Source organism: Diplotaxodon limnothrissa, linkage group LG6 (genome assembly GCF_057381915.1).
Source record: "Diplotaxodon limnothrissa isolate DT_005_m linkage group LG6, D_limnothrissa_male_GT1.1, whole genome shotgun sequence".
In the NCBI taxonomy this organism is placed as follows: Eukaryota; Metazoa; Chordata; class Actinopteri; order Cichliformes; family Cichlidae; genus Diplotaxodon; species Diplotaxodon limnothrissa.
The window spans coordinates 19,250,309-19,276,335 of NC_140601.1; the positions used below are offsets into that span (position 1 = coordinate 19,250,309).

The 26,027-nt window shown below is 40.6% G+C and overlaps 1 protein-coding gene across 1 annotated transcript in view; it reads right to left on the minus strand.

Annotated features, from left to right (window-relative positions):
* Positions 1-2,396: 2,396 nt before the first annotated feature.
* sh3gl2a (SH3 domain containing GRB2 like 2a, endophilin A1) overlaps positions 2,397-26,027 on the minus strand; it is a 41,688-nt gene continuing 18,057 nt past the window's right edge. The window contains exons 2-14 of the mRNA XM_085356570.1: positions 11,509-11,532; positions 8,943-9,011; positions 8,418-8,490; positions 7,972-8,115; positions 7,486-7,619; positions 7,231-7,389; positions 6,819-6,922; positions 6,580-6,695; positions 4,937-4,951; positions 4,774-4,785; positions 3,994-4,005; positions 2,729-2,740; positions 2,397-2,593 (exon numbers count right to left, since the gene is read on the minus strand). Of these exons, the coding sequence (XP_085212696.1) occupies positions 2,397-2,593; positions 2,729-2,740; positions 3,994-4,005; positions 4,774-4,785; positions 4,937-4,951; positions 6,580-6,695; positions 6,819-6,922; positions 7,231-7,389; positions 7,486-7,619; positions 7,972-8,115; positions 8,418-8,490; positions 8,943-9,011; positions 11,509-11,532 (1,071 nt within the window). The remainder of the gene's footprint in view (positions 2,594-2,728; positions 2,741-3,993; positions 4,006-4,773; positions 4,786-4,936; positions 4,952-6,579; positions 6,696-6,818; positions 6,923-7,230; positions 7,390-7,485; positions 7,620-7,971; positions 8,116-8,417; positions 8,491-8,942; positions 9,012-11,508; positions 11,533-26,027) is intronic.

Sequence of the window (26,027 nt, forward strand, 5' to 3'; positions counted from 1 at the left end):
AATCCAAAGACAATCATGTGCAGCACATAATCCCTCCTGTCACATTGCTTCTGGGTTAGATACTATATATACATCTATAGAGTATGTGTATACTTCTGTCACAATTACAAAAATAAGATACGTTACTGTAGATGCACGACTACACACACACACACACGCACACACGAGGTGAAAACAAAACACAAAAAGCTGTACAGTCCTCATTGAGGGCAAAGATACACACGATTGTTAAAAACGTGAACGACAAAAAGAAGGAAGAATTTGTTACGTCTTAAAAAAAAAAAAGAATAAATACCTCTTTAAAACTGTATCGCTAGACTCCAGCCAACAAAATATACCATCTGTTAACATTGTGCTTCCCTTTGGAAGAAAAGAATACACTAAATATGGGTTATCGGCTGATTTTGCATCATTTATTGTAATTTTCCACACAAAGAAAAAAATAGTAAATGTTTATGTTTTACATTTATCCTGTGTCTCATAAAGATGTCTTACGCTGTTTCTTACTCTTAGTCCCCCCCGCCCCCAGTGCATGTTTCTCATACAGGCATAGATTAACTGAAATAAATAAATATAATTCAAGCAAACATTTTGTATGAGAAACGTGTGAAAGGTCCACTGTCATAAGCATAGTATGTCTTATAAGACGAATACGTTAAACATTCTTATAGGTTTTCTTTTCCATATAGATCTGCTGAACATAGATGAACGTAGATGTTAAAACCTCAGCATCAGAGGTTCTCTGCAGCCCCATCCCTGTGCATTACTTGAAGAGTATGCAAACCCAAATAAACCGCCCGCCCCCAAAATACACGCGCAACATTTCTACAAGATGGGTGAAAATAAATAAATAATTGAATAAAAACAGTCAGTGCTGCTGCACAGGCTGTTCTGCAGAAAAGAAAACCTCAGTGATAAAACGTGCACTACAGCTGGGTCGATATGAGTTCTTGGTTATCGGTAGATCACCAAAAGATGGGGAAACGATCTCACATAATACTGCATACGAGCATATCGCAGGTTGGAAAAAATTGGACATCTACAACAACATCTAGTTTTTCTAAGCTCGGGCATGACGTGGAAAAGGGGGGAGAGGGGTATGGTTTATACGGTTGTATAACCGTGAAGAAAAAGCTATTTGTGTTTGCATAATTTTAACCGATATATAAAATTTCCACCAAGACAAAAAAAAAGAGGAACAAGCTATCATTGGACTCTTTCCTTAAAACACTCCTGCCTAGTATCATCAGTGGCTTACAGAAGCTAAACTACAGAACACTACTTGGACTAGTAAGGGATGCAGGAAGAAGAGCTACGCCTTCTTCAGCTGCACAATTATATGGTTTCCTCAAGTGTTAAGATTTATACATCATTATATCACAACACATCAACCATGTTTCACACTGCTGATAAAATACATGTCGGTGGACTGAGACCTGCGCACCGGAGTTTTTCTTTACATCACTTCAAAACAATTTAAACTTCACTGTTTTTAGAAAATCATGTCATCACTTCACTAATCACTGGCTCGGGTATGTGTCACATACTTAATAAAGCGTCACCTAGAATACCAAAGAACTCCAGGTTGCAAGCTTAAACCTGTTCCCATCAAACAGACTTTCTGATACCTTCCTGCTGGAGTTTCATTTTCATTCAGGTTTTACAAGTAACTTTGGTATAACATATGACCAATATGTTACAACACATGCACAAAAAAAACCCATTAAAATACTGTGTTACTTGATGAATCTCTTTAGTTTTGTCTAAACTCATTTAAACGGATTCTTTTTAGGACATGACAGGAACATAGTTTCACCCAGAACTGTCAAAAGAGGCAACGACTGTCGAAAAAAGGAAAATTGAAAACAAAAATATTCAGTTAGTTAAACATTTTTTTTAAAAAACATGAAACCAGTTGAAAACATGCTGGAACTACAGATTATTTTGTAGTGGTAGTTTGAGGAAAAAAAGAGTTTCTATCTACTGCAAAGGTTTTCACGAAACACAGAGATACAGAGTGTGATTTTGCAAGCCTGCGCTGAGAAGCTTGTGACGGACTGACAGCCAACCTAAAGCGAGACAAAAGCTGGGATGGAAACGGATAAAATGACTACGGAAGCCTGAAGGTGACTCGTGGGATAAGGGGGAAACAAGACTATAAATGCTGTTTTCTTTTTTTCCCCTCCCCTCGCTTTCTTTAAGAGTGCTTCCTTTAAGTTATCATCACTCTCGCTCACATCTTCATTGGTTATTGTTTCGTTGCCGTTTTGACTCCTTTAAAGCGGAGTGCAGGTGGATAAGTAGGAATGTTTAGGAAAAGGTTACTGGGAATACTTGGAGGAGGAACTGGAGGCCAGGATTTATCGCGTCGCAGCTTCGGACACTGCCGAGACATCCTAGTGGGGCAGCGGCACCAGGATATCCACGTAGTTGATGGGAAAGAAGCCCGAGTTGCCCTGCAGCATCCCCTCGTACCAGTTGTCATCAATCTTATTGGTAAGGGTGATGATATCGCCCTCCTTGAAGCCTAGCTCACCTTCGTTCTCAGGGTCAAAATCGTACAGCGCACGACAGCAGGGCTGGTCCATGGGGGCTGGAGAAGAGGAAGAGAGCGGTTCGGAGAGATAAACAAATAAAAGTAGAGTTAGGAGAGGCAGGCGAAGGAGATGAGACTCCACACATTGATTACAAGCAGAATAACCACAAGAAAAGCTTGTGAAAGGCTCACCTGGAGACCTGGCTAAAAGAGGGAAAGAGAGCAGGAGACAAAGCAAAAGAGACACAAAGCATCAGTAGCCGCGAATATAATTAGCGTTTCAAAGAGCAGTTTAATATTTTAGGAAATGTCCTTATGGCGTAGCGTTCAGAGTTGTTGTGTTATAGCCTGTGTGGCATTTCTTAACATCTGTTTTTGACCGTGTAACTGGCTCATCGTTTCCCTGTGCAGGTGCAACATACAAGTGAGTGTTATACAGCCTTGAGCCTCCAACCTCAGGGGGACAGTAATGAGCTCACTAAAATCTGACAACAGCACATTAAAAGAAGAGTTGGCCCACAGAGGGTTGGAAGAACGAAGCCAGGAAGTCCTTTTTATCTGCATTCTATTGCAAGGCCACCAGATGGCGATAGCTGTGGCTGCGAAAAGCCCTATTGAGGTTTATGGGAAAACAGGTTTCTGGCTTGACCTCTGTAAACACTTTCCTGATATATTTACACTCACCCCCCCACCCCCTCTAAACGCCTTTGAAGCTTATGTCTTCTGTGTTGTGAGATGTGATGATTCATGTGTTATGTGCTGTTCTCAAACTGATCTCCCTGTTGGAGCTCAGTCTGGGGGGAGTTCTTTTTTTCTCCTCGTCTTTCCCATGTTGTGCATTTTCCATTGTTGTTCGGTTCCGGGTCGCTGGTCGTGCGCCTGACCGACCAGCTACCTAGCCTGACCTGTCTCCCCAATGTGATGTTTGTGTATTGTATGTATGGTCGGCAAGGTCAGTCTCTAGATTGCCCCTTGGGGATAAATAAAGTCTTCTGAATCTGAATACATCATTTGTTGAAGGTGTTATTATTTAATCTGTTTTATCTGGCTCTGAGCAGTTTACAAGGACCTCCAAAAAGTTAATATTAACTCTCGTAAAAGAATATTAGTGAGGTTTACAGGTGCCAGCAGGTGAAATTTGTTAAGATGAGCTGCTACCCAGGTCTGTCAGTTGGTTGGCTATAGCTTTATATTTAGTGTCCAGACAGGGATGTTCTTATGTAAGGCTAAGCAAATACTCAATCAAGAACATTTCCAAAAATGTCAGATTACTCTTTAAAGAAAAAAAGAGCTCAAAAAAAGAGAACAAACGGGGGTTAGCACTGCAATCAAACAAACAAAAACAAAAAAATTAATGAAAAAACAAGAATACACTTATTCAAAAGTCCATTTATGGAAGGATAAAAATAAGAGTGATAGCGAGATGTGGCATCTCTTCCCAAGTCACTCTTGCTCACCTGGAGATCTTGCTGCAAAGGAGAAAGAAAAAGAAGAAGGGTGTGCGATGAGAATTTTATCACTCAAATCTTCAGATGGAGAAATGATGAACTGATGGAATTACAGTGATCACAGCGATGACGAGTCAGTAGACAAGAGAGCAGGAAGAAAAACAACAATTTGAAAAGAGGTGGAAAGGCCATAGACTGTAGACAAAAGATGGACATAACCCCTTACAACATCAACCTCTGTGCAACATCTGTGTTTTGAAAAACATAACAAGCAAGAGAACCAGGACGCGATCCCAGTATACCCTGCTAGTGACTTTAAACTAAAGGCTTTGACTATAAAGCCATTAGAAAAATGGTTGAAGTGAGAAATACATTTTACAAAACTGGGCTCCTTTTAGCAAACCGAAGAGTTGCCCCCTGCTGGCCATTAGAGGGAAAGAAATGCAAGTATGAAACCCTAAAACTGTGTCCATCTTTTATCTACAGGCTATGAGAGAAGCAGACAGACAAAGAAAGAGTGGGGGAAATAAAATAAGTCAGAAAATTCACAAAAGAACGAAACAGACACAGCAAATGCTCGTCTGTCGATGCGGTTCTTTAAGTCATTGTTGAGAAATCTTTGTTAGGCAAGTGGACGGCACGTGATTTTCTGCTGTTTGTTTCATCCACTTAAAACTGACAAGTTTCTCTCACACAAAAAAATATTAATTAAAAACAAAAGATGTATAACAAAGCAAAAAAAGAAGAAGAGATACTGTGGTATCTCTCCTGGATTCACTGTTGTCTCACCTGGAGACCTTGCTGCAGAGATGGAAAAGGGAAACAACATAAGGAAGGGGTGCAGGAAATAAGAAGTAGTAGTTCTGAGTTTCCAGTGTAAATGAAGACGGGTGATGATGAACTGATGATCACACAAAGGTAGAAAAAAAAGCACAAGTTTAACCTGGCTCACCTGGAGACCTCGAACCTACAAGAATTAAAAAAAAAAAATCATAATGGGAAAGAGAAGAGTGCAGAGTTGGATTCATTGGTTCTCATTTGTTGATGAATATTCTGATCAGTTCATGTTAAAAACTGTAAATAAACAGTAGGGGAAAAGATAAAATTAGGAAACCAAAAGATGCACTGTAAATTCTCAAATATATTTCACTTCATTTATTGGCTGCTGCCATTTAAAAGCAAAAAAAATATCATATTGTTCTTCTGCTGTTTGAACTGCTGGTTTAAATAGTTACAAAATATGGAACTGTTTGTGTATTGTGCATATTTTCTTTTATCTTGATAGCAGATCTACTCCATTTTTCATGCGTTCTTTGATGTTGTTACTGTGCCTCTTTGCTGTTAAAAGCAGAATCCTGCGTATATTATATTTCATAGTAAATAGCTTAAATGGGAGCGATGAAGATGTATTCTTTTCCGGGAGCCTTTTATTGTGAAATATATCGAGCAGAGCGTTACTGCAAGCAGGTCATAAAGTCAAGCTCTGCCCACAATCCAAGAACAGTTCCTGTCTGACTTATCAATTTCATAATTCTTGACACTGATGTCTGGTTTGATCTGTACCCTGGGGATGAAGGCCTGCTGTTGCTCTCCCTCCTTTGAATTTCCATGTATGCGCACGAAAGGGCAGAGACATTTGCTCTCCACACACCCCAGGCTTTTTTACACACATGCATGTGAAAGGGCAGGTGGGTGCCAATATAGAGCGATGCTGCCAAGTACATTTAAGGGTCTACAATCAGACCTGACTGCAGCAAAAAGAACGTTTGCACAGGACTCTGTGCAGAGATACAGTGCAGACATACTGCTTCCATAGGAATTAGGAGGATAAGTAGCAGTCAGACGCTAATCAAATGTACTTCCTTAACCGATCGTCACCAAGTGGGACCACCACCACTATAAAAGCAGAAGTTCTGGCAGTTTGCTGATCTGGAGCATTTGGGTGTTTGTTAACACAATGCCACAATCTTTCCAGGAGTGGACATCCCAGAGAATTCATGCCGATGCTCAGAGAAACTGCAAAAACCCCAAGAGCTACATCTCAGACTCTGCAGGCCCCAAAACTGAACAACTGAAGACTGGACTAAAGTCTGGCTTGCTTGTAAGGGTTTCCAGAAGAAAGGGAAAAAAATAGCGGCATAGTGTTGCAATGGCCCAGTCCAGACCTGAACCTGACTGAAATGCTGTTGTGGGACTTTCAGAGAGCTGTGAATAAAGGTGGGTTGATGATGTATATAGTTTTTTGCTTATGATGCTGCAGTCCTGTGAAACTCTGTTTTCCCCTTGATTGTAAGTGGCCTAAAATTTGAACAAAGTCAAATATTCATCAGCGAAAGGTATGAGTAAGGTTTTATCAGTTAATCTGTTACATCTGTGTTAGTGTTGTTTTTTATTTGAGAATTTATAGTGAAAATGAAAAACGGAGAAAGGTTAAATGAAGGGAAAAAAACAAGTTTTGAAAGTAGCCCAGAAACTATCCTTGAAAACAAAATTAGACTCACGAGATTCTCAAAATTGAGATGAAAGTATACATATAGTACAAGGACTAGTTTCTGGGCATCTTCCTGAACAGTAAGTTTGTATTCTAGTTCTCACCTGGAGAGCGAGCACTGTGGACACCTCCATTTTGGCTCAAATTGATGGAGAAGTCCATAGATGTGCGCGGTTTTGGGACAAACTCTTTCCTTGGTTTGGTGGAAGTATCCTTTATCCTAGAAAAAGCCAAATAATCCCTCAGAGATTCTGTTTCTCTGGCTTTGCTGCATCACTAAATAACACTTCAAACATGTAAATCATGAGAAGACCCAGCGGGAAAGTGAAATGTCAGTACTGACCGTTCATCGATCTTACTGGTCAGCTGTGTGAGGATCTCGGCAGCTCGGGTGTGATACTCCACCTGAGCGTGAACCAATGCAGCCAGCTGGCTCACCTGTTCAATCTGTTGATGCACAGAGAAGAAGCACAAGATCTGCTACACATCCATACAACAGGCTGATGTGTTTCTACTTTAAACCTTTATCACCAAAGTTTCATACAAATCCAATGAACTTATTTTGTATTTTTGACTGTAAAACTCATCTTTCAGGAATCTTTTTATATTTTTTCTTTAGGCCAAAACGATTGAGGACTTAATGTGAAGCCCACCAGGTAAAATCTAAAATCTAACCGGGATTCACTCTCAGACATGTTCAGAGGTTCACATATGTCATGTGTGCTGATGAATTTGGGGAAGTGCATAGTGCTTACATCACTCTCCAACAGGTGGAACATGCTCTGCTCAGCGACCTCCTTGGAATCATCGAATTTCTCAAGCGCTTGTTTGAGTTCGTCATCCGTCAATTTGCCCTGACGTTTCTTTTTATAATCAAAGTCTAGACGTCGACCTTCCAGTTTCTTCAGGTGGTGCTGAAACGAGAAAAACCAGACAGGTGATATGAATTCCCGACCCAGAGATGATTTTCATTAGTCCCCCACCCCCACCATGCCGCAGTGTCAGAGTACCTGGATCTCCCTGAGATCTTTGTCGTGAAGGTTCTGCAGAGGATCCACAAAGTTCTGCTTCACCTCCATGTCCAGAGCATCCTTAACCTCTCCAAGCTCACGCATGGCTTCTCCAACATCAATCAGCGCAAGACCTACAAAAACAACACACATTTTGTATTTAGTCGCCACATAACATGTGAACACGTGTTTTGATTTCAGTGTATGATGCAGAAAAATGTGGGGATTTTAAGTGTAACTCTCTCGTTAGAGCCTACAGCAGATTTTCAAAACAGGTGCTTCTCTTTGAAAAACATCTTAATGTTCAGTCATGAAAAAGGCACTCTGCTGTGGATCTTGGCTGGAAAACAGACTCATACATTTTTCATGATATTTCTTTCCTGCGTACTTGAAGGAATAAAATCGTTCTGCTTTGTTCTTGCAGAGTCTGTAAGAAAAGTGTTTGTCAGACTTTCTGTGACCAGCTTTTAATGTGCTGCAGCTCACCAAAGTTTGACTCCTCTCCGAGCTCCCTGCCAAACTTCTGCATGGCCTCCCCCAGGATGACCTCAGTCTGGGTATAGCCCGGCCCCTTCTCTTGGCCTCGGATGCGTGACATGGAGTTCATCATGCTCATCTTTGCTCTTGTGGCTAAAGAGACAGAAAACTAATGAAATCCAATGCTTCTGGGATTCACGTTTGAAGGAATTAAATCTGCAGTCATGATCCACAAGTCTAAAATGTAATTAAAATGGCTAAAATGAGTTTATTGTTTACAGGAAGTTTAATTTGCAGATTAATGTTGCAAAATACAAGAAGAAATTAAGGCTAATAAGCATTTTGGATTAACCATTAGTGAATGAAATAACACTGGAAAAGTGGTAACACAGGTAAAGGTCAGCCAGCAACACCAAAAACCAATCCTGAAGTTTGTGGGATAACCATCATGTTACCTGGGTTAGGCTGCAGATACTCAGTGGTCTTTGTGATGATGTCCATCACCGCTCGAGCTGTGGTGTCCACCCTCTGCACACCACAACGTGGAAGGAGATACACAAGGCAAAGAAAGAAATTACAGGTAAGAAATGACAAGCTGCAACAACATTATTACACGAGGATATCAGATAGCTCACATCGCAAACAAGTACTAACACACATCCATGCTCTGCTCATAGGTGTAACATGGAGCTGTAAAGTGGGTGCAACATCCCAAAGGTATTAGACCTTTTCAAGCACACTTCTCTTGCAGCTTTTTAGTTTAAATTCAGCGTTGGTGCAAATATGTGTGAAACATGTCTCCACAACTTTAGAGTTTTTACAGTAACGTCAGCGTACGAAAACGAAATCAGTGGATTCTTGACCAACGTTCTCTTTAAATGGTCCATGTTAGTCCAACAAAGTTTTGATAATAAGTGCAATAATTTCTGGAAATTATTGAACAACAAGGTGATAATGTGAACGTGTGAGTGCAGTCGTGCCTTTTCCATTTCAGTGAAGTCATCATCAAGCTTTGTTCCTTCTGCTCCTCCGACCTTCTCGCTCACTCTCTGCAAAACAAACAAACCAAAAAAAAAAAAAAAAAGAATTATCAGGCCGGCAAATCATGAAAAGGTGAAATGCTGCAAGTGCAAGAGGTCGAAGAAATTTCTGTGATTCTCAGTGATGACGTTAAATAACTGAATCTGAACAATATGAAAAAAGCCCTGAGCAAAGTACAGGCACAGATAATAAAAGGTTTCTCATAAGTGCAAGCTTAAAATGAAGATTCATCATTTTATTTTGTTTTTATTTTGACTCTGATTAATAATTGAGATTGCACTCTTATTGCTAATATGAGACAATGACAAAAGAGGAAAATTTGTCTGCAGTGGGTGACACGGTCGTCCCTTTTTCATCTTGTTCTGCATCTGTTTCAGTAGATGACTTCGTTCTGCCACTCTCAGCAGCTGGAGCATCCTGTATGTGGATATACAGTGGGGCAAAAAAGTATTTAGTCAGCCACCGATTGTGCAAGTTCCCCCACTTAAAATGATGACAGAGGTCAGTAATTTGCACCAGAGGTACACTTCAACTGTGAGAGACAGAATGTGAAAAAAAAATCCATGAATTCACATGGTAGGATTTGTAAAGAATTTATTCGTAAATTAGGGTGGAAAATAAGTATTTGGTCACCTCAAACAAGGAAAATCTCTGGCTCTCACAGACCTGTAACGTCTTCTGTAAGAAGCTTTTCTGTCCCCCACTCGTTACCTGTATGAATGGCACCTGTTTGAACTCATCATCTGTATAAAAGACACCTGTCCACAGCCTCAAACAGTCAGACTCCAAACTCCGCCATGGCCAAGACCAAAGAGCTTTCGAAGGACACCAGGAAAAGTATTGTAGACCTGCACCAGACTGGGAAGAGTGAATCTACAATAGGCAAGCAGCTTGGTGTGAAAAAATCAACTGTGGGAGCAATCATCAGAAAATGGAAGACATACAAGACCACTGATAATCTCCCACGATCTGGGGCTCCACGCAAGATCTCATCCCGTGGGGTCAAAATGATCATGAGAACGGTGAGCAAAGATCCCAGAACCACACGGGGGGACCTGGTGAATGACCTGCAGAGAGCTGGGACCAAAGTAACAAAGGTCACCATCAGTAACACACTACAACGGCAGGGAATCAAATCCCGCAGTGCCAGACGTGTTCCGCTGCTGAAGCCAGTGCATGTCCAGGCCCGTCTGAAGTTTGCCAGAGAGCACATGGATGATACAGCAGAGGATTGGGAGAATGTCATGTGGTCAGATGAAACCAAAGTAGAACTTTTTGGTATAAACTCAACTCGTCGTGTTTGGAGGAAGAAGAATACTGAGTTGCATCCCAAGAACACCATACCTACTGTGAAGCATGGGGGTGGAAACATCATGCTATGGGGCTGTTTTTCTGCCAAGGGGACAGGACGACTGATCCGTGTTAAGGACAGAATGAATGGGGCCATGTATCGTGAGATTTTGAGCCAAAACCTCCTTCCATCAGTGAGAACTTTGAAGATGAAACGAGGCTGGGTCTTCCAACATGACAATGATCCAAAACACACCGCCCGGGCAACAAAGGAGTGGCTCCGTAAGAAGCATTTGAAAGTCCTGGAGTGGCCTAGCCAGTCTCCAGACCTCAACCCCATAGAAAATCTGTGGCGGGAGTTGAAAGTCCGTGTTGCTCGGCGACAGCCCCAAAACATCACTGCTCTCGAGAAGATCTGCATGGAGGAATGGGCCAAAATACCAGCTACTGTGTGTGCAAACCTGGTAAAGACCCATAGTAAACGTTTGACCGCTGTTATTGACCCTCTGACCCTCCTCAGGTGGAAATGACACGAAATCTAAACACAAGTTGTCACCCTGAAGACATAAAACAGGGTGTCAACGATGAGTGCAATATCAGTCTCAGTGATCATCAGTGAAATGAATCTGGTATTCCAGAGACTGCTGCCAAACAGCAATATAACTTGCAGCAAGATACAATGCATTTATTCCTGATATTTCAAGACGCAAAGTGTTCTTCATGAAAAAAAAGAAGAAGCAAATTAGCTAAATTTGAGGGAAAACATCTTTTGGGTTATATCGGAGTCCCCCAGGTAAACTCATACCCGTGGATAGTTTAGAGCATGTAAAAGCCTTCAAGTCTGATTAGAATAAAAAGGCTTCTGGTTAGCTCCTGCTTTTAAAGTTCAGGTTTAGTGTTGACGAAATTCACCATCATGTCTCATTATGTCTGCTGATAGAGATAAAATAAGTACGGGTGCCCAACAAGCTGCAAGCGTTTGCATTTATAGCCTTAGACATGGCACGAGCTATAAATACAGAAATAACTCCCGTCCCCTCGCTCTAACATTTCCAGCTCTGCCACCATCGGGACCGATCTGTGATGCGTCCGGGCGCCTTGAGGGGGCAGCAGTCTGACACAACGAGGCCAGACACAGCCCTCAGAGGATGGACTGAGGGAGGAAAAATGCTTTCAGGGAATGTCATGATGCGTGACTGAAGAAATCATGAAAGCTAAGGTCAGTCGATGAAATCTTTCCTTGAGCGGGAATAACGCTGTACCCCACCACGCTTGCGTATCCTGTGCTGATCACATCTTTAGTGATGTGGACTGCGAGGAGCTGAATTATCTCTTATTATGCGAGCAAAAGTGAGACGTGTTTTTCCCTGCTGGTGGTGGGGAGTGATGCAGAGGGATGATCTGTGACAGACAGAGCCGGCAGGTTTATAAGGCTAAGCCTGTGGCAGCAGTTTATGCAGTGTAAGACTTTCTGAAGATTGGTGCTTTATGAGTCATCGTAGCAAAGTCTTTTATGATCTCACTAGTGAAAGAGCTCAATATTCTGACAGCTACATACACACACAGACGCATATGAAATCCAGCAGCCAGATACATTTCCTGTCATTAATTTTCCCTCAGCATGAAATTCTCCTTCAGCTGGTGACAGGTACCTGCCCATGCCTGGCTTATCAGGTGTGTGTAACTTCCTGTTCTTAATCACGCAACAAATTCTTTCTCCTGCCAGACCTCAGGATCAAAGACTGAAAGGGATCAGGAACAAAACAATCCAATAAAATGGATGAGTGTGTTTTTCAAATGTGGGGAAAAAAAGAAGCTGGAGTAATTTATATGTGGTTCGTGCATTCGCTCATGAGTCACAGCTGTAGTGGCACTGCTGCCGATCAAACAGGCCGGCTAATTACATCCTGAACTACTTTACACCTGGGGTGTTATATATAGGCAAGTGCATGTGATTGCTGCGCGTTCCCAGACGCACGAATGCAGCGAGCTGACCGATTACAAAAGGAAAACAAAGACAGGCCGTGTTTTATGTAGAATTATTTAAAAAAATACGAGCCCACATCTACATGTGCTTGACTCTGAGCACATGCTGACGTGTCTCAGCTGATAAAACTGACAAAGATTGGGACAAAATCAAAGAGTTTTCTTTTTCATTTTTAATCAAGATCTAGTTGGTGTGTCAGCTCAAAAATAATTAGCACAGAATAACAGCTGTGCATAATGGTCCAGTCACTAGTGATGTGCGATACCACTGATTTCCTTTCCGATCCGATACCAAGTAATATTCAGGGTGGTATCGACGATACTGATCCGATACCGATACTTTGTACAAAACGGATTTTATTTATTGTATCTCAAATTATAGCGTCATAATGATTACAGGACATCAGAATAGCTTCTTCTTATCACTTAATAATGCAGAGTTCATCATATAGAAATAAAAAAACTAAAGTTGTGTGCTATTTGAACACCTTGCCTGCCTGGAGGACTAAAGGACTCCGTGAGAGACTCTCACCCTAGCAGCACCTGTCCCTCTCCTCCTCTTCAGTTCGCCTCAACATACGCTCGTCATATTTTGTGATATGATTTACTCTGAGGTGTTTGACAAGGTTAGTGATGTTGCCACAACCATACATGCCAACCCTCCCGATTTTTCCGGGAGAATCCCACCTTTCTCCAGATTTTCCACCCGGACAACAAAGTTGAAAAACCATATCGCAGAATTCATAGCGCGGCCCAGCCAATTCCAGTTTCCAACAATGGCGGCAGCGACTTAGTTTTAATATCACTCTTATTTCTCTTTCTGGGTCGCAAAAAAACTTTTAACATATTTTCAGGTGAGAATGTAGCTGTGTAAACTTCAAATATCTGAGCCGACCGACACATCGTCTTCAAACCCCCGCGGTCTTTCACCACTCGGGTTAAACATGATGTACAAGTCACTTTGATAACTTAAAAATGTTCTTGTTTGGCTTTTTCAGTGTTTTATTTGTTCGTGAGTAAATCGGTTTGGCTGAGATTAAAGTTATTAGATTAGATTAAATTAAATCAAACTTTATTATTCCCTCGGGAGGGTTCCTCCGGGGTTTTCACACAGCTGAATAAACGTCAAACAGAAAACTGATTAAACAGAAGAGTTTACGTCAGTGTCCGGTTATATTTTAGACAGCAAGGAGCAGACGGCAGAGTTTCACTCCACCGAGGGAGCTCGTGACGTACTACCCGGCTTTCTTTAGACCGCGAAGGCCGGTCCTCAGGTGGAAGCAGCCTCTGAATTTGGACACCCCCGCTGTTTCCGGGCCGGCCAATAATAACGGTGACATTTAACGTATTTTATCCGATAAATAAACCCTGTAAAATATATTTATCCGCCCAAACAGCCCTTTTGAATGTCTCCCTAATTCTGAGGTCTCAAGGTTGGCAAGTATGGCCACAACACCTCACTTTTTTTGCCACATTTATTGCAAACCACGGCTCAGCTGTTTGTGGAGGTAAAATACATCCGCACAATTACGCTCAGCCATTGTTGTGAGTGCGCGCGCCAAGGGGCTGCGAGACATTTATACAGCCGTATTTCGCACATGACTATGAAAGGCGGAAGAGGAAGTAGTTCCTTTGAATGTAGGCAATCCGAATGTTATAGTTTCTTTCCACTGTGTTCCTGTTAATGATAAACTACAAATTTACTCTAAATTACTAAAATATCGATATTTTAATGTGAGAATCGATTCTAGAACATAAATGATTGGTATCGGAGGAATCGATATTTCAGGATCGATCCGCACATCACTACCAGTCACAGGTTTGGTGCCTCTACAGGATTTTGCCCATTATTCTTTCACCACAGAGAGAATTAGATGATTATTACTCTTCCCATCCGCCCCAGGTTTGGCATGAGCGAGGAAAGTTTTGCTGGGTTTTCCATAATCTTGCATTTACAGGCTGAAATGTCTCTTTCGCGTTTCTCACCTGCTGTCTACAGAACTGACGCTCGATTTTTCACTACAATGCGGAGGGTGTTATTATGAACTGTAGCAAAACACTGCAAATTGTGGGAGATTAAGCAGAAAGCAGTATTCTGTTTAACACTCAGGATTCATACACAAGTAAAGACAGTGAATATAATAAACAGCTTTACACTATACAGCAAAGTATACATGCTCTCTTACACAACTGCTTTTCTGGATGCGGATGTGACCCATAAAGCTTAATAATGTACACAACTACAAGGAATGACTTGCAATGTAGAAGAGCCTTGTCACATTAAATATAAAACCTATATAATTCATTCACTTCAATTTGTTCCCATCAATTCAACATGAAAACTGTTATTTGTGTTGGTGTTAAAGAAAGAAATGTGCAGTGTCCTTTAAAAATCCCTTTAACCAGATCATCACCTGTAAAATTACGTGAGAATTTAAACACTATTTGCCCATCAGGACAGAACAAGCCTTGTGACTTTGGGTGGGGCAAACTAGATGTAATTTCAGCCCTATGTAATTTTCTCCCTATGAACCTGCATGTATCCAATAACTATTGACTTATTTGACTTAAAGATTAAGGGAGGCTAGAAAGTAAGAGCCAACAGAAATGGATGAATAACAACAAAGTGAAGCAGCGTCTGGGGATCTGCATGAGAAACTGACGGAATAAGAATGAGCTCTTGGTGGCTGTTTTGAGTAAGTGGAGCAGCGTTGCTGTGCTTGCTGCTGCCCAGTACAGCATTGGCTGCTGTCAGTGTACGATGAATCCCCCCCAGACACTTTGAAAGTGGAGAGCAAAGTCAGTCACTATTGTGCTTTGATGGCTGCAAGACGAGGAGACGGCACTTAAGTGCATTGATGGAGGGAAGATGTGCGCAAGCTTTCCCTCATGTTAGAGACTATATATAGAAAGTCACAGCCAGTCACGAGACAGGGAGTGAAGATTGATCCAGCTACTCCCAGTGACTTACTACACATTAAGTAAATGTGTCGCATGCCAACGACCTCACCTAATGGTCAGGAAACCGACAATCTAAAACCTCCCCGGGGTAAACGGCGATGTCACTTTCTTTTTATCCCTCCAATTAGTCACTCATCCAACAACCAACCCTACGCTTTTCCTCCACCCATCACTGTCTCTCAGCCCTCCTACTCTTCTCTTCCACCCCCCCTGCAGGGAAAGGAGACACCAAGGGGAACTGAGCAGCAGTGGTGGCAGTGTGACGTGACCCATTCACAGAACTGTAAAATGCACGGTTGGCTGCTGGGTAATAACAGTAGTGTCGTAGTAGGTGACACGCAACCTGTGACGTCAGAGAGACGCAGTGCTGATTTACGCAAGCACACGGACACGAGGCTGCTTTGTGGTCCCAACAGATGGAGAAGCATATCTTTTGCCAGGTTTTTTTTTGTTTTACCACACTGCAGAGCCTTATTCTATAGACTACTTCAAATTTAAATAAATAAATAAATATACTGTACTGTGTGATAATTTTTGCCTTGACCCTGATTGAAAAGAATCTATTAATATGCAAACAATGTTTCTTTTTCAACAATATGAGACACAAGCCGCCTCCAGCTTCAATGAAAAGTCATTTCTCAGTCTGCGTTTACTGTCTACATAGCACGTGATTAAGCTTCACATAGGACCATAAACATGTTTTAAAACATGACCTGAGATCCTGCTCATATATACACTCATTCAACTTCAAGATACAAGATGAGACCCAAAGACCTTGTGATTAGACCTAGAGACCTATTGGTGACCCCCTAGCGTGCCTGGTTGCTAGGGAAAAATGGGTATTACCTAATCAGTTGGTGAGATTGCAAAGAGGCTGCCGCACCAGAAACCTCCTTGTGTTTGCTTTGGTTTCCAGCAAATTTCTACACTTGCCAGTAGTTTGCATGGAAGATGCCGACTCGCTTTTTACTCTCCGAACTGCAGTGAAACTTGATAAAGTGTGACACAATCTGGAAACGGGGGGAGTTTAATTAAAAAATAAATGTTGTACTTTTAGAAATGCGCTGGTTGCAGCAGTAATAAACAACTTTCTGTGAGTCTTTTTTCCATGCCAACTACTGGAGACTGTGGCAACCTGCTAGTGACCAAAGCAATCATAAGGAGGTTTTTCTGGGCAGCACTGTATCCAGTCAACTTCACACTAGCAGCTGCCAGTAACCACTCACCAACTGGTCACAGAATAAACACTTCTCCTTAGCAACTGGTGGTTAACAGGGGCACTGACCAGGAGCTTTAGCCAGCAACCTCCAGGAACCACTCGCACCCAGCTGAGGAATACTCATTTCCCCCCCATGATTGGTCTCCGGGCCTTTATGACTAAGGCCCTACGTATTTTTAACAGGTGATGGTAAAAACAAAGAAATAGATCTACCACAATTATCAATAAATTTCTTCCTGTTACTTAAAAAATGGCAGTATGGTTAAGCAGTAAAATAGACATCAGAATGATCAAACAAATGGAAAGGAGGTAAAATTTATGAAGACTGTCCAGTCGTGTCTGGCACAGTCTCAACACATTAACAAAATTATAATTACTATGCTAGCATGAATATGCTACATAAATTCGCTAACAAGCAGTAAAAAGCCTGTTTTGGTTTTTCAGGGCAGAACTGACACAACCTTGCAGTAATCACTCCAATAATTTCTTTTTGAGAGATTAAAATTATGACCTGATGATGCTCCAAAGGTCATTTGAACCTTACGACCTTTCACTTTGAACAGAAGATTTCTTTCTCATGGTGGTGTAGAGCAAAGATCAACGGATCAAAGTTACTAGGATTAATCTTCTAGGGACTGTCTGTCTGTACAAAATGTTATCCGCTCCATAATAGTTGGATTATTTAAAATTGGTGGAGTGACATCACAAAAGCAGCAGACCACACAGAACAAGAGGTAAAATAAAAAACACCGACTCCAACCAGAAAAAAAGATGCTCCCCCTCCATTTCTTTCTCCTCTGGCTGCCATCCACACAATGCAAATCAGACTAGATTAAATATGCTAAATAGGGAGAGAAAAGTAGCCCAGAGGTCTTGCCAAAGGCTCTTCTTCCCCTGTCTCAAGATCCGTTACGTCACCGCTACGGTCAGACAGCATGTCCTGACACGCTCCCATATGGATGTTTTAACAGTGCGTCTACGTTCTTAGAGACTTTGGCGGAAATAACAGGATTTAGTAAAGTAAAACCGAGCATGATGATGTAACGGGTCACCTTACTCATAAGATCGATTCAGTTCTCAGGTTCTAGATTTTACTCTGATGAAAAGTAATTAAGTAAATCCAATCATCGGGACCCACCGTCTCATGCTCTTTCTTTTGCTTTTGCATTTATGTGTTTTAAATTATGTTCATGCTAATCATCATTTTTACCAAATTACTTTCTTTTTGAAGTGTGATGTCTGTTTTTCATGCTGCAAGACAAATTACCGGTGCAAGGCGAATAAGATCCGCAGCTAAGATTGTGACAAGTCTTTTTGCACAAGCTAACCTGCCCTGTCAGTTAAGGTGTAATTTAAATTGAAGGTACAGATTTTAAAAGAAAAGGCAGGGATACGAGTGATATTGTCAGATGAGGAGGATTTTCTAGACAGACAGGGGCAATGACTTCACTTCACATCAGCAGTAAAAACATATTTAAAACCCTGCTCAGGTTTAAACGGAATTTATTCCAGTCACTGAAATATGAAATCTTAAAAGCTTCAGCTCAAAATCTTACATTCTACAACGTCTGTGTTTCAAACCGATTGTTTCAGTTCCTTTAGGCTCAAATCCAAGTGAGTTTCTGCCCTTTTCAGGAGCCAATTTCACAGATGCACCACCCCCTGAACTTTTTAAGACATTACCAGACAGAGCTGTATGTGAGGATACAAATGCCAGTTTGATTGGGCGTAAAGTGGACTTTACCCTCCCAGCTTCTAAAGTTCAAACTAACGGCCTTCTAGCAGTCACAGCGAGTGATCATATGTCTTTCCACCTGCACACTCTACCCATGTGTCACCTTTCACCTAACTAGAGTATTTCCAGAGATGAGAATGGATTCATCATGGAAAAACCGCTGTTAGCTTACAGATCATAAGAGGCAGCTCCTCTGATCGGCTGCTTTGATCTACAATCAAGCTAATGATTATGTTAGCCACATTAGCCATGCAATGCACTAACACTCACAATTATTTATGCCTTTTCTTTCTTGTGGGGACACTACCAAATAAATAAACAAATAAGTAACAAGTAATAAGTAACATATTGGTTCTTCAGTTGCTATCTTATATCTTAGGTTTTCTCCTGCAGCTGTTATAAGGTGCCCGGGGTCACTATTCTGTGGTATTTGCAAGTGGTAGCTTATGAGATTTGTTATTATGGAGATTTTGCATTGAATGTATTGCAGTAGCCTATACTGCAGAGCATTTGCCACCAGAGGAAAGCATGTACTGAAGAAATTGGTAGATAAGCTCAGTGAGCTGTGAAATACGGCAACTGAATGGAACAAACTGGTATTCTGATTATAAACATTCTCTGTTTCCCACGTTATTCTATGCCCGCACGCACTTTATCTAACTTACTCTGTGAGTAAGGCCAATTTAGGCCTTACTCACAGAGGCCATTTTGAAATGTTTTGCTTGCAGCAAAGATGCAGTTGAAATGTTTTGCTTGCAGCAAAGATGCAGTTTTTCTTATAAGGTGAACGTTCTATTTCTACTTTACGTCGCACTCTTTCCACTACAGCGCGAGGATTAGCTGGTGAGCGTTTGTTATATTCAGTCACAAGGAGGTCTTGCCAGCGATCGGTGGTTGCCAGGAGTTTGCCAACTTTAAAATCCTTAATTAACCTAACTTGCACGTCTGGACTGTGGGAGGAAGCCAGAGTAGCTGGAGGAAAGGACATGTCTATGGAACGCCAGGACTGCCATAATGAATTAATTAAATACACCATTAAATAATTAATTAAATGTGGCAATAATTAATTAAAATTGGAATTAATTAATTAAATAAATAGTTATGACACATGTAATTAATTAATTATTGACACATTTAATTAATTATTTATGTATTTCACATTTTAATTAATTATTGACACATTTAATTAATTAATTATTGACACATTTAATTAATTATTTATGTATTTCACATTTTAATTAATTATTGACACATTTAATTAATTAATTATTGACACATTTAATTAATTATTTATGTATTTCACATTTTAATTAATTATTGACACATTTAATTAATTAATTATTGACACATTTAATTAATTAATTATTGACACATTTAATTAATTATTTATGTATTTCACATTTTAATTAATTATTGACACATTTAATTAATTAATTATTGACACATTTAATTAATTATTTATGTATTTCACATTTTAATTAATTATTGACACATTTCATTAATTATTGACACATTTAATTAATTATTTAATGATATATTTATTTATTTCATTTTGGCAGTCCTGACGCCTGGCTCTCATCATGAAATAATTTTATCTGTCAGCCTCACCCATCAAACTCAGGGGGCGGGGTTAACGCTGATCGAGTCAAAACCATTGCTTTGGCCTGGTGGCCATTGTTTCTAGCACACAACAACCGGCATGTGGAAGCTAACAGAACTGAGCTTTGAAAAACCCTGTTTGTGTGTTACCAAATACCGTTTTAATATTTTTTTAGCCGAGAATGTAGTGGTTTAATCTTCATGTGTCTGGTCGGTTTGTCAAGATACAGCCTCTTTGCAAAAGTGTTTCGATGATTTCGGAGATGTCTGCCCAGTCTCACGGCAAAGCGTGGGATAGACCCGCTCGCCTCGCAAGCAATCCCACCGACAAAGCGCAGGCCCCGGTACACAGCTGTAGTAACCCCCGCTGACTTCTTTTACTGAGGTTATATTTATCGATGTTTTATTTCCTGATGTTCTTATGTGTCCTACGTGTTTCAGTCGCCAATTCTGAATTATAACTAACATTAAAAACATGTTTAAGGAGGAGAGAGAGCAAATAAATCTGTTTAACATCTGATCTTTGGATTTTTGTTCAGTAATCAGCGTGACCTGTGTATAAACACATAAAAGAGATAACGTTGGTGTTTCCGTCATGTAGTAACTGCTGGCTTTAACTGTACAAAGGTTGTTCGACACTATGAAACACATACAGACTTCATGATGTTCGGCTAATATTTTTATTGTGAATATTAATCATGCTGACCTCGCTCTGTACACCACGCAGCGAGGTCAGCATATCCACGATATCCTCAGCTCCATGAGTTAACACAAAGTTTCCCAGCTGACTATCTAACTGCCAACTATTCCAGAGACGTGAAAATATACAGCATAAAGAAAAGTGTAAGAGACTCAGCAGCAGATTAGAATAACAGTTATACATTTAATAAATCACCAAATGAATCCAAGAAACGAGCAAACCTGTTCCGACAATTTGAATTTGTATTCCCTCAGCTGCAGACTCGCTGCTGTTTAAATGTTTGAAAAGGAAGATTAGATATAAAAAACGTCAAACATAGACTCAGTCTGCCTTCACATTTGATATGAGGCCAGCACGTATAGTGGCCTCAGCAGGCTATTACTGAAATACACGTGCTATATCATAAACTATGATATAAACAGGGAGGTCCTATTAACATGTTTAGTTTTAAAGGACACCTTCCTGCCTTTAGTCTCATTCATGAGCAGTATTAGTTTTCTTCTAACATCCAGAAGTCTGCACGATGTGTTTCATAGTTTGTAACAAGCCTTTGACAGGTAAACATAACATGACCGAAAAAGCAAAAAAAAAGAAAAAAAAAGAGAGAGAGTGTTGACATAAGAAGAGAAAATTCTCTCAATTATGGAGACAGACAAATGGTTCATTTATGTTTGATGTGTGTTTATTCCTCCCTAAATATCGTCGGTGAAGTTCGCCATGCATGTCAGATTTTCCTGCGCATTTTTATACCTCTGCCAACAGACAGAGAAAAAAAATCACATTCTAACAGACAGCTGGTGCTTAGAATACAGTTGAATAACTATTAAAAAACAGATGATATTTAGATGATAGTTCAGTCTAACACATGTGCCAGTGAACCATTAAACGTCTGTGAAACTATGCAGTTATGAAACGTAACTTTAACCTCAGCCAAACCGATTTGCTCAGTTGTAAATAAAACAGCGAAGTAAACGTGACCCGACAGACAGAACCTGAGTGAATGAAGTCCAGCGTTTAACCACTGAGAGCTAAAACTCAGCTGAGGTTTGAAAGCTGTGTGCCGGTGATTGGACATCAGCCGCTGATAAAGCTGTTCGCCTATAAAGTGGTCTGTAAGGAAACGAGCTCCAGCAGCTCTGCGCTCGGGGAAAACACTATATTTACTTATCTTGTGCAGAAAAATGCGCTGACATTGCGTTATATCGAGCACCGGCTGCCCAGTTAAACTGTGACTATCACCAGGTAACTAGGCGTGTTTCTTGAATTAGCAGCAGGTGTTAAACAGCTGACAGATGAGGAGGAGGATGCATGCAGGTAAACTGAGGGTCTGCTGAGCTGATCGCTGGTTTCGTGAGAAAAATGTCAGCTCGTTCTTTATGTTACAGAAGCACAGAGACACAAGACCAGGCGGAAAGAGACGATCGTTCGGTGAAAATGAGAATCTGCGAATGCAACATGTGGAACACGGAGAGTGGAATATGTAAACAAACCGGTTAACGTAACCCCCTCGGTGCACTCTGCATGCTAACTGTTAGCAGAGCTAGTGAAATCTCTGAAAACATCTGAGCACTTTTGCAAACATGTTCTATGTTGACAACCTGACCAGACATACGTCGCGACATTCGCGGCTAAAACACTGTTAAAAGTGTAGCTGGTGACAGAAAAACGGGGTATTTTAAAACTACACCACCACCATTGCTGCTTGTGATTTGATCTGCATTCTGGGATAACTGGCTGCCCCAAGTCTACACAAGCAATCGATTTTCTAGGATCGACCTGTTTTGACTTACTTTGCACGGCAACCAATCAAATGTTAGAGAAGCTGCATGGGCAGCGTTAACCCCGCCCCCTGAGTTTGATGGGTGAGGCTGACAGATAAAATTATTTCATGACGAGAGCCAGGCGTCAGGACTGCCAAAATGAAATAAATAAATATATCATTAAATAATTAATTAAATGTGTCAATAATTAATTAAATGTGTCAATAATTAATTAAAATGTGAAATACATAAATAATTAATTAAATGTGTCAATAATTAATTAATTACATGTGTCAATAATTAATTAAAATGTGAAATACATAAATAATTAATTAAATGTGTCAATAATTAATTAATTACATGTGTCATAACTATTTATTTAATTAATTAATTCCAATTTTTATTAATTATTGCCACATTTAATTAATTATTTAATGGTGTATTTAATTAATTCATTATGGCAGTCCTGGCGTTCCATACATGCCAGTTCCACAGAGAAATGTCAAAACAAAACCCGGAGATTCACATGTTTGCGCTATTGGGCAACAATGCCAATGGCTGCACTGCCATGTTGCTGTGATGACAGCAACCCCCCCACCCAAAAAACAGTAAACTAGTAAAAAATAAAAATGTCTTGCATCCGTTTCAAAACACTAGTTTTAGAAATAACTATACAAATGTGCTGATATTCCCCTGTTGCAGGTATCATCGGCTCCTCCAGTATGGAAGAAGGTTGGGGTGTAGCAGATACCCAGTATGTCACCAATTTTAGCAGTGCTAGCACCGTCCGCCTTCTCTCCTGGCAGGTTAACGTCCTCTACTGTAACACAATCTGGAAAGCAGCTACTTTTAATGACAAATTATATCACATTACTTTATGCAAACTCTGACTTGTAAGACGAGTGCTAGTAGGATGTATGTTTTCTATCTTTTCAGCTAAACAAGCACAAGTGTTTCTCCCACACAGGCTCTCGCTGGGCTTGGCTACCTGGCCGGTGGCTTCAGCTTGGCTTTTAGTGAAGGATATGAGAGTTGTATTGATCCTGCAGTCAAGCTTGCAGCAAGAACCACAGCGCCTTTCTCCTGACTTTAAAAGGATTTATTCAACACCGTTGCCAGAATAAAACCTTTACCAGGTGCTGAATCTCACATTTATATATTTATTTGCCAACAATGATTCACCAGCAGGCCATCACTGCTTGCTTTTTGATTAAGAGACCTGCCCACAGGGATTACTAAAAACCCAGTAGGCAAATACAACAGGAGACTTTAAAGAGCAGGCTTTCACACCTGTGTAGGACAGGCTCAGTTAATACTCTTAAAAGGCTGCAATGAAACTGAGCTGACGCTGACACAGAAAGTGTCTGCTGTTGCTTTTAAAAGGAAGTCCAGGATTAGATTACTTCGCTAACTGCAGAGCACACTGTGATCAATTCTATATCATCATAGCTGCACCGGCGCAAACAGTCAGGCTGTTATTTTCATATTTCTACACATGCATTTGTGTTTTTATGATTCACAGTTTGGAAATCTGCTTCTGAGGTGGTTCAGCTTATTATATCAAAATATTACCATTAAGAAAAGTGCAGTTTAATACAGAAGACATTTAAAAACAAGTCAGTAGTCTTTTATATTTATTTTATCTTCTACCTTTCACTGTAAATGCTATAAATAGAAAGAGTGGGTGGAAATAAACATGGCTTTTTTTTGTTGTCTGCATGCTAAATACAAAGTTTTATATTAGTAAAGTAAAGACCCCCCCCCCAAACACCACCACCACTACCACCACCACCAAAGCAAAACTGAAGAGATCTTATGGAAGTCCTGAAAAACAACATCACAATTCAAAGCACTTTATGGGCAAGGACAATCCTATTAAGACTTATTTTGCTTCATTTATGTTTTAAAGGTATTTTAATTCTGCTTTTATAAAAAAAACCTACAGAGCTAAATTCACTGTTACTGATGCTATGTTTCATATTTCAGTTATGTTTGTCAGCATGCTAATATTTACAAAGTGCCACTGAACCGAAAGCGCCGCTGAGGCACGAATGAATGTTACCTGATATCAGGTCTAAATTAAACAAACCAATAAATAGATTTAACATGGCTTACACAGCTATATGACTGCATGTAATAGGGGTGGGGGAAAAAATCGATACTGTGTAGTATCGTGATATTTTGTTTGCTAATAATGTATCGATACAGGGACAGCAGAAATCGATATTTTGTTACAAAAAAGGTTTGTTTTTTTCAAATGATTTCATGTATGGATACGATTACACAGAAACCCATGGGATAGACGGAGGTTTTTAATGCTGACATCCCACAAGCCTTGCAGAGATCATGGTTTAATATAAAAAGATATAAATTTAGATTTGATTTAAATGACCTATAGGTTCTCTTTGTCTATGATGCAGATCTACATTTGTACCTGCTTGTTAGACTAAATGAATGTAAATCCAAGTGCATCCATCCTCCTGTCCTCTTCATACTTGTATATTCAGTATTAAAACAGTGCTGTTAGCATTAGCATTAGTCACATGGCACATAATGTGAGGCACACAAGGAGCGTGCTGCTGATGCCACTCTCCTCCCCGCTGCCTCCCATGCCTCCCCCCCTCCTTTCCTGCTCACTATTCTAATCCAGGCTGGGCACACGGAGGCCCCTGCTTTAAATACACCCAGGGTGGAAGAGGGAGATTAAAAATGACAAGAGTGATTAGTGAAGCCATTAGCAGGACAGCCCCTGCTGCTGGACAATACACTTCCTGTCAGAATTAAAACATCCCTCCCCTCCTGATCCAGTTACCTGCCGCCGAGCTGTCCTTTTCCCACCATAGTGGGAGACATTTTTACAGAGTAAAAACAACACAGTCATCACACGACTCTTATTTTGTGTGTACAAAGGTTAAATTGGTACATTTATCACCTTTTTTCCCTCGTCCGTTACCTCCTATTATGTTGTGAAAAACAGCACTGAGGTAAGGCTATGTTCAGGTCAGCTGAGAATACGACAGTGAACTGTCAAATCTTCACAAAATATTAAAAAGAAAAATGTTTTTAAAAAACTACATAAAAATGCCCAGGAGGTTTTTCTTTTTTTCTCTCACGTCCTTTTCTCTCTCGTGTTCTGCTTTTTCTCTCACCTCTAAATACCCTCAAGGCCTCAATGTTCTCATCGTCTTGCAACTCGTGCAACACCACGCTCCGAGTTTGGGCTCTGACTCACCAATTTGTCTGAATTCACCTTAACTGAAATCTGCAGTACGCTGCTAAACTTTGACCTCAGCTGACCAGGATCTCTAAGGACATAACACCAGGAAGCTGTGAGTACGTAATGTCGCCCAATTTAGTAGACCTGTGCTGTCGTGGAATCAAGGAAAATCCCTCCGTTATTCTTAAATCGCAGTACTCAGAAACGACGTGTGGGTGGGCTAGCTGTTCCAGACACAGCCGTTTTAGGATGATAGTAATCCTGCTAAACATCAAGGACCTTGTGAGGTATTAGTGGGGACAAAATTCAGCAATACTGTTGGTTCTAATGATGACTACAATCTCACTCAACCTACCGGGACACAAAAGCAGGGCTCATGAGGCCTTTTTTAATAGCTGTAAGACACCCAGTGTAGACTAACACCCAGACACGACAGGGTGCCAGCCATATCTCTCTCCAAAACTGCCAGCAGCAGTCCATAGGTCCGCCATGTTGCTTCACTAACCTCCATCCTTTCTAAGAGTGTGGCCCATGGCTATTATAATCTGATTTGTAAG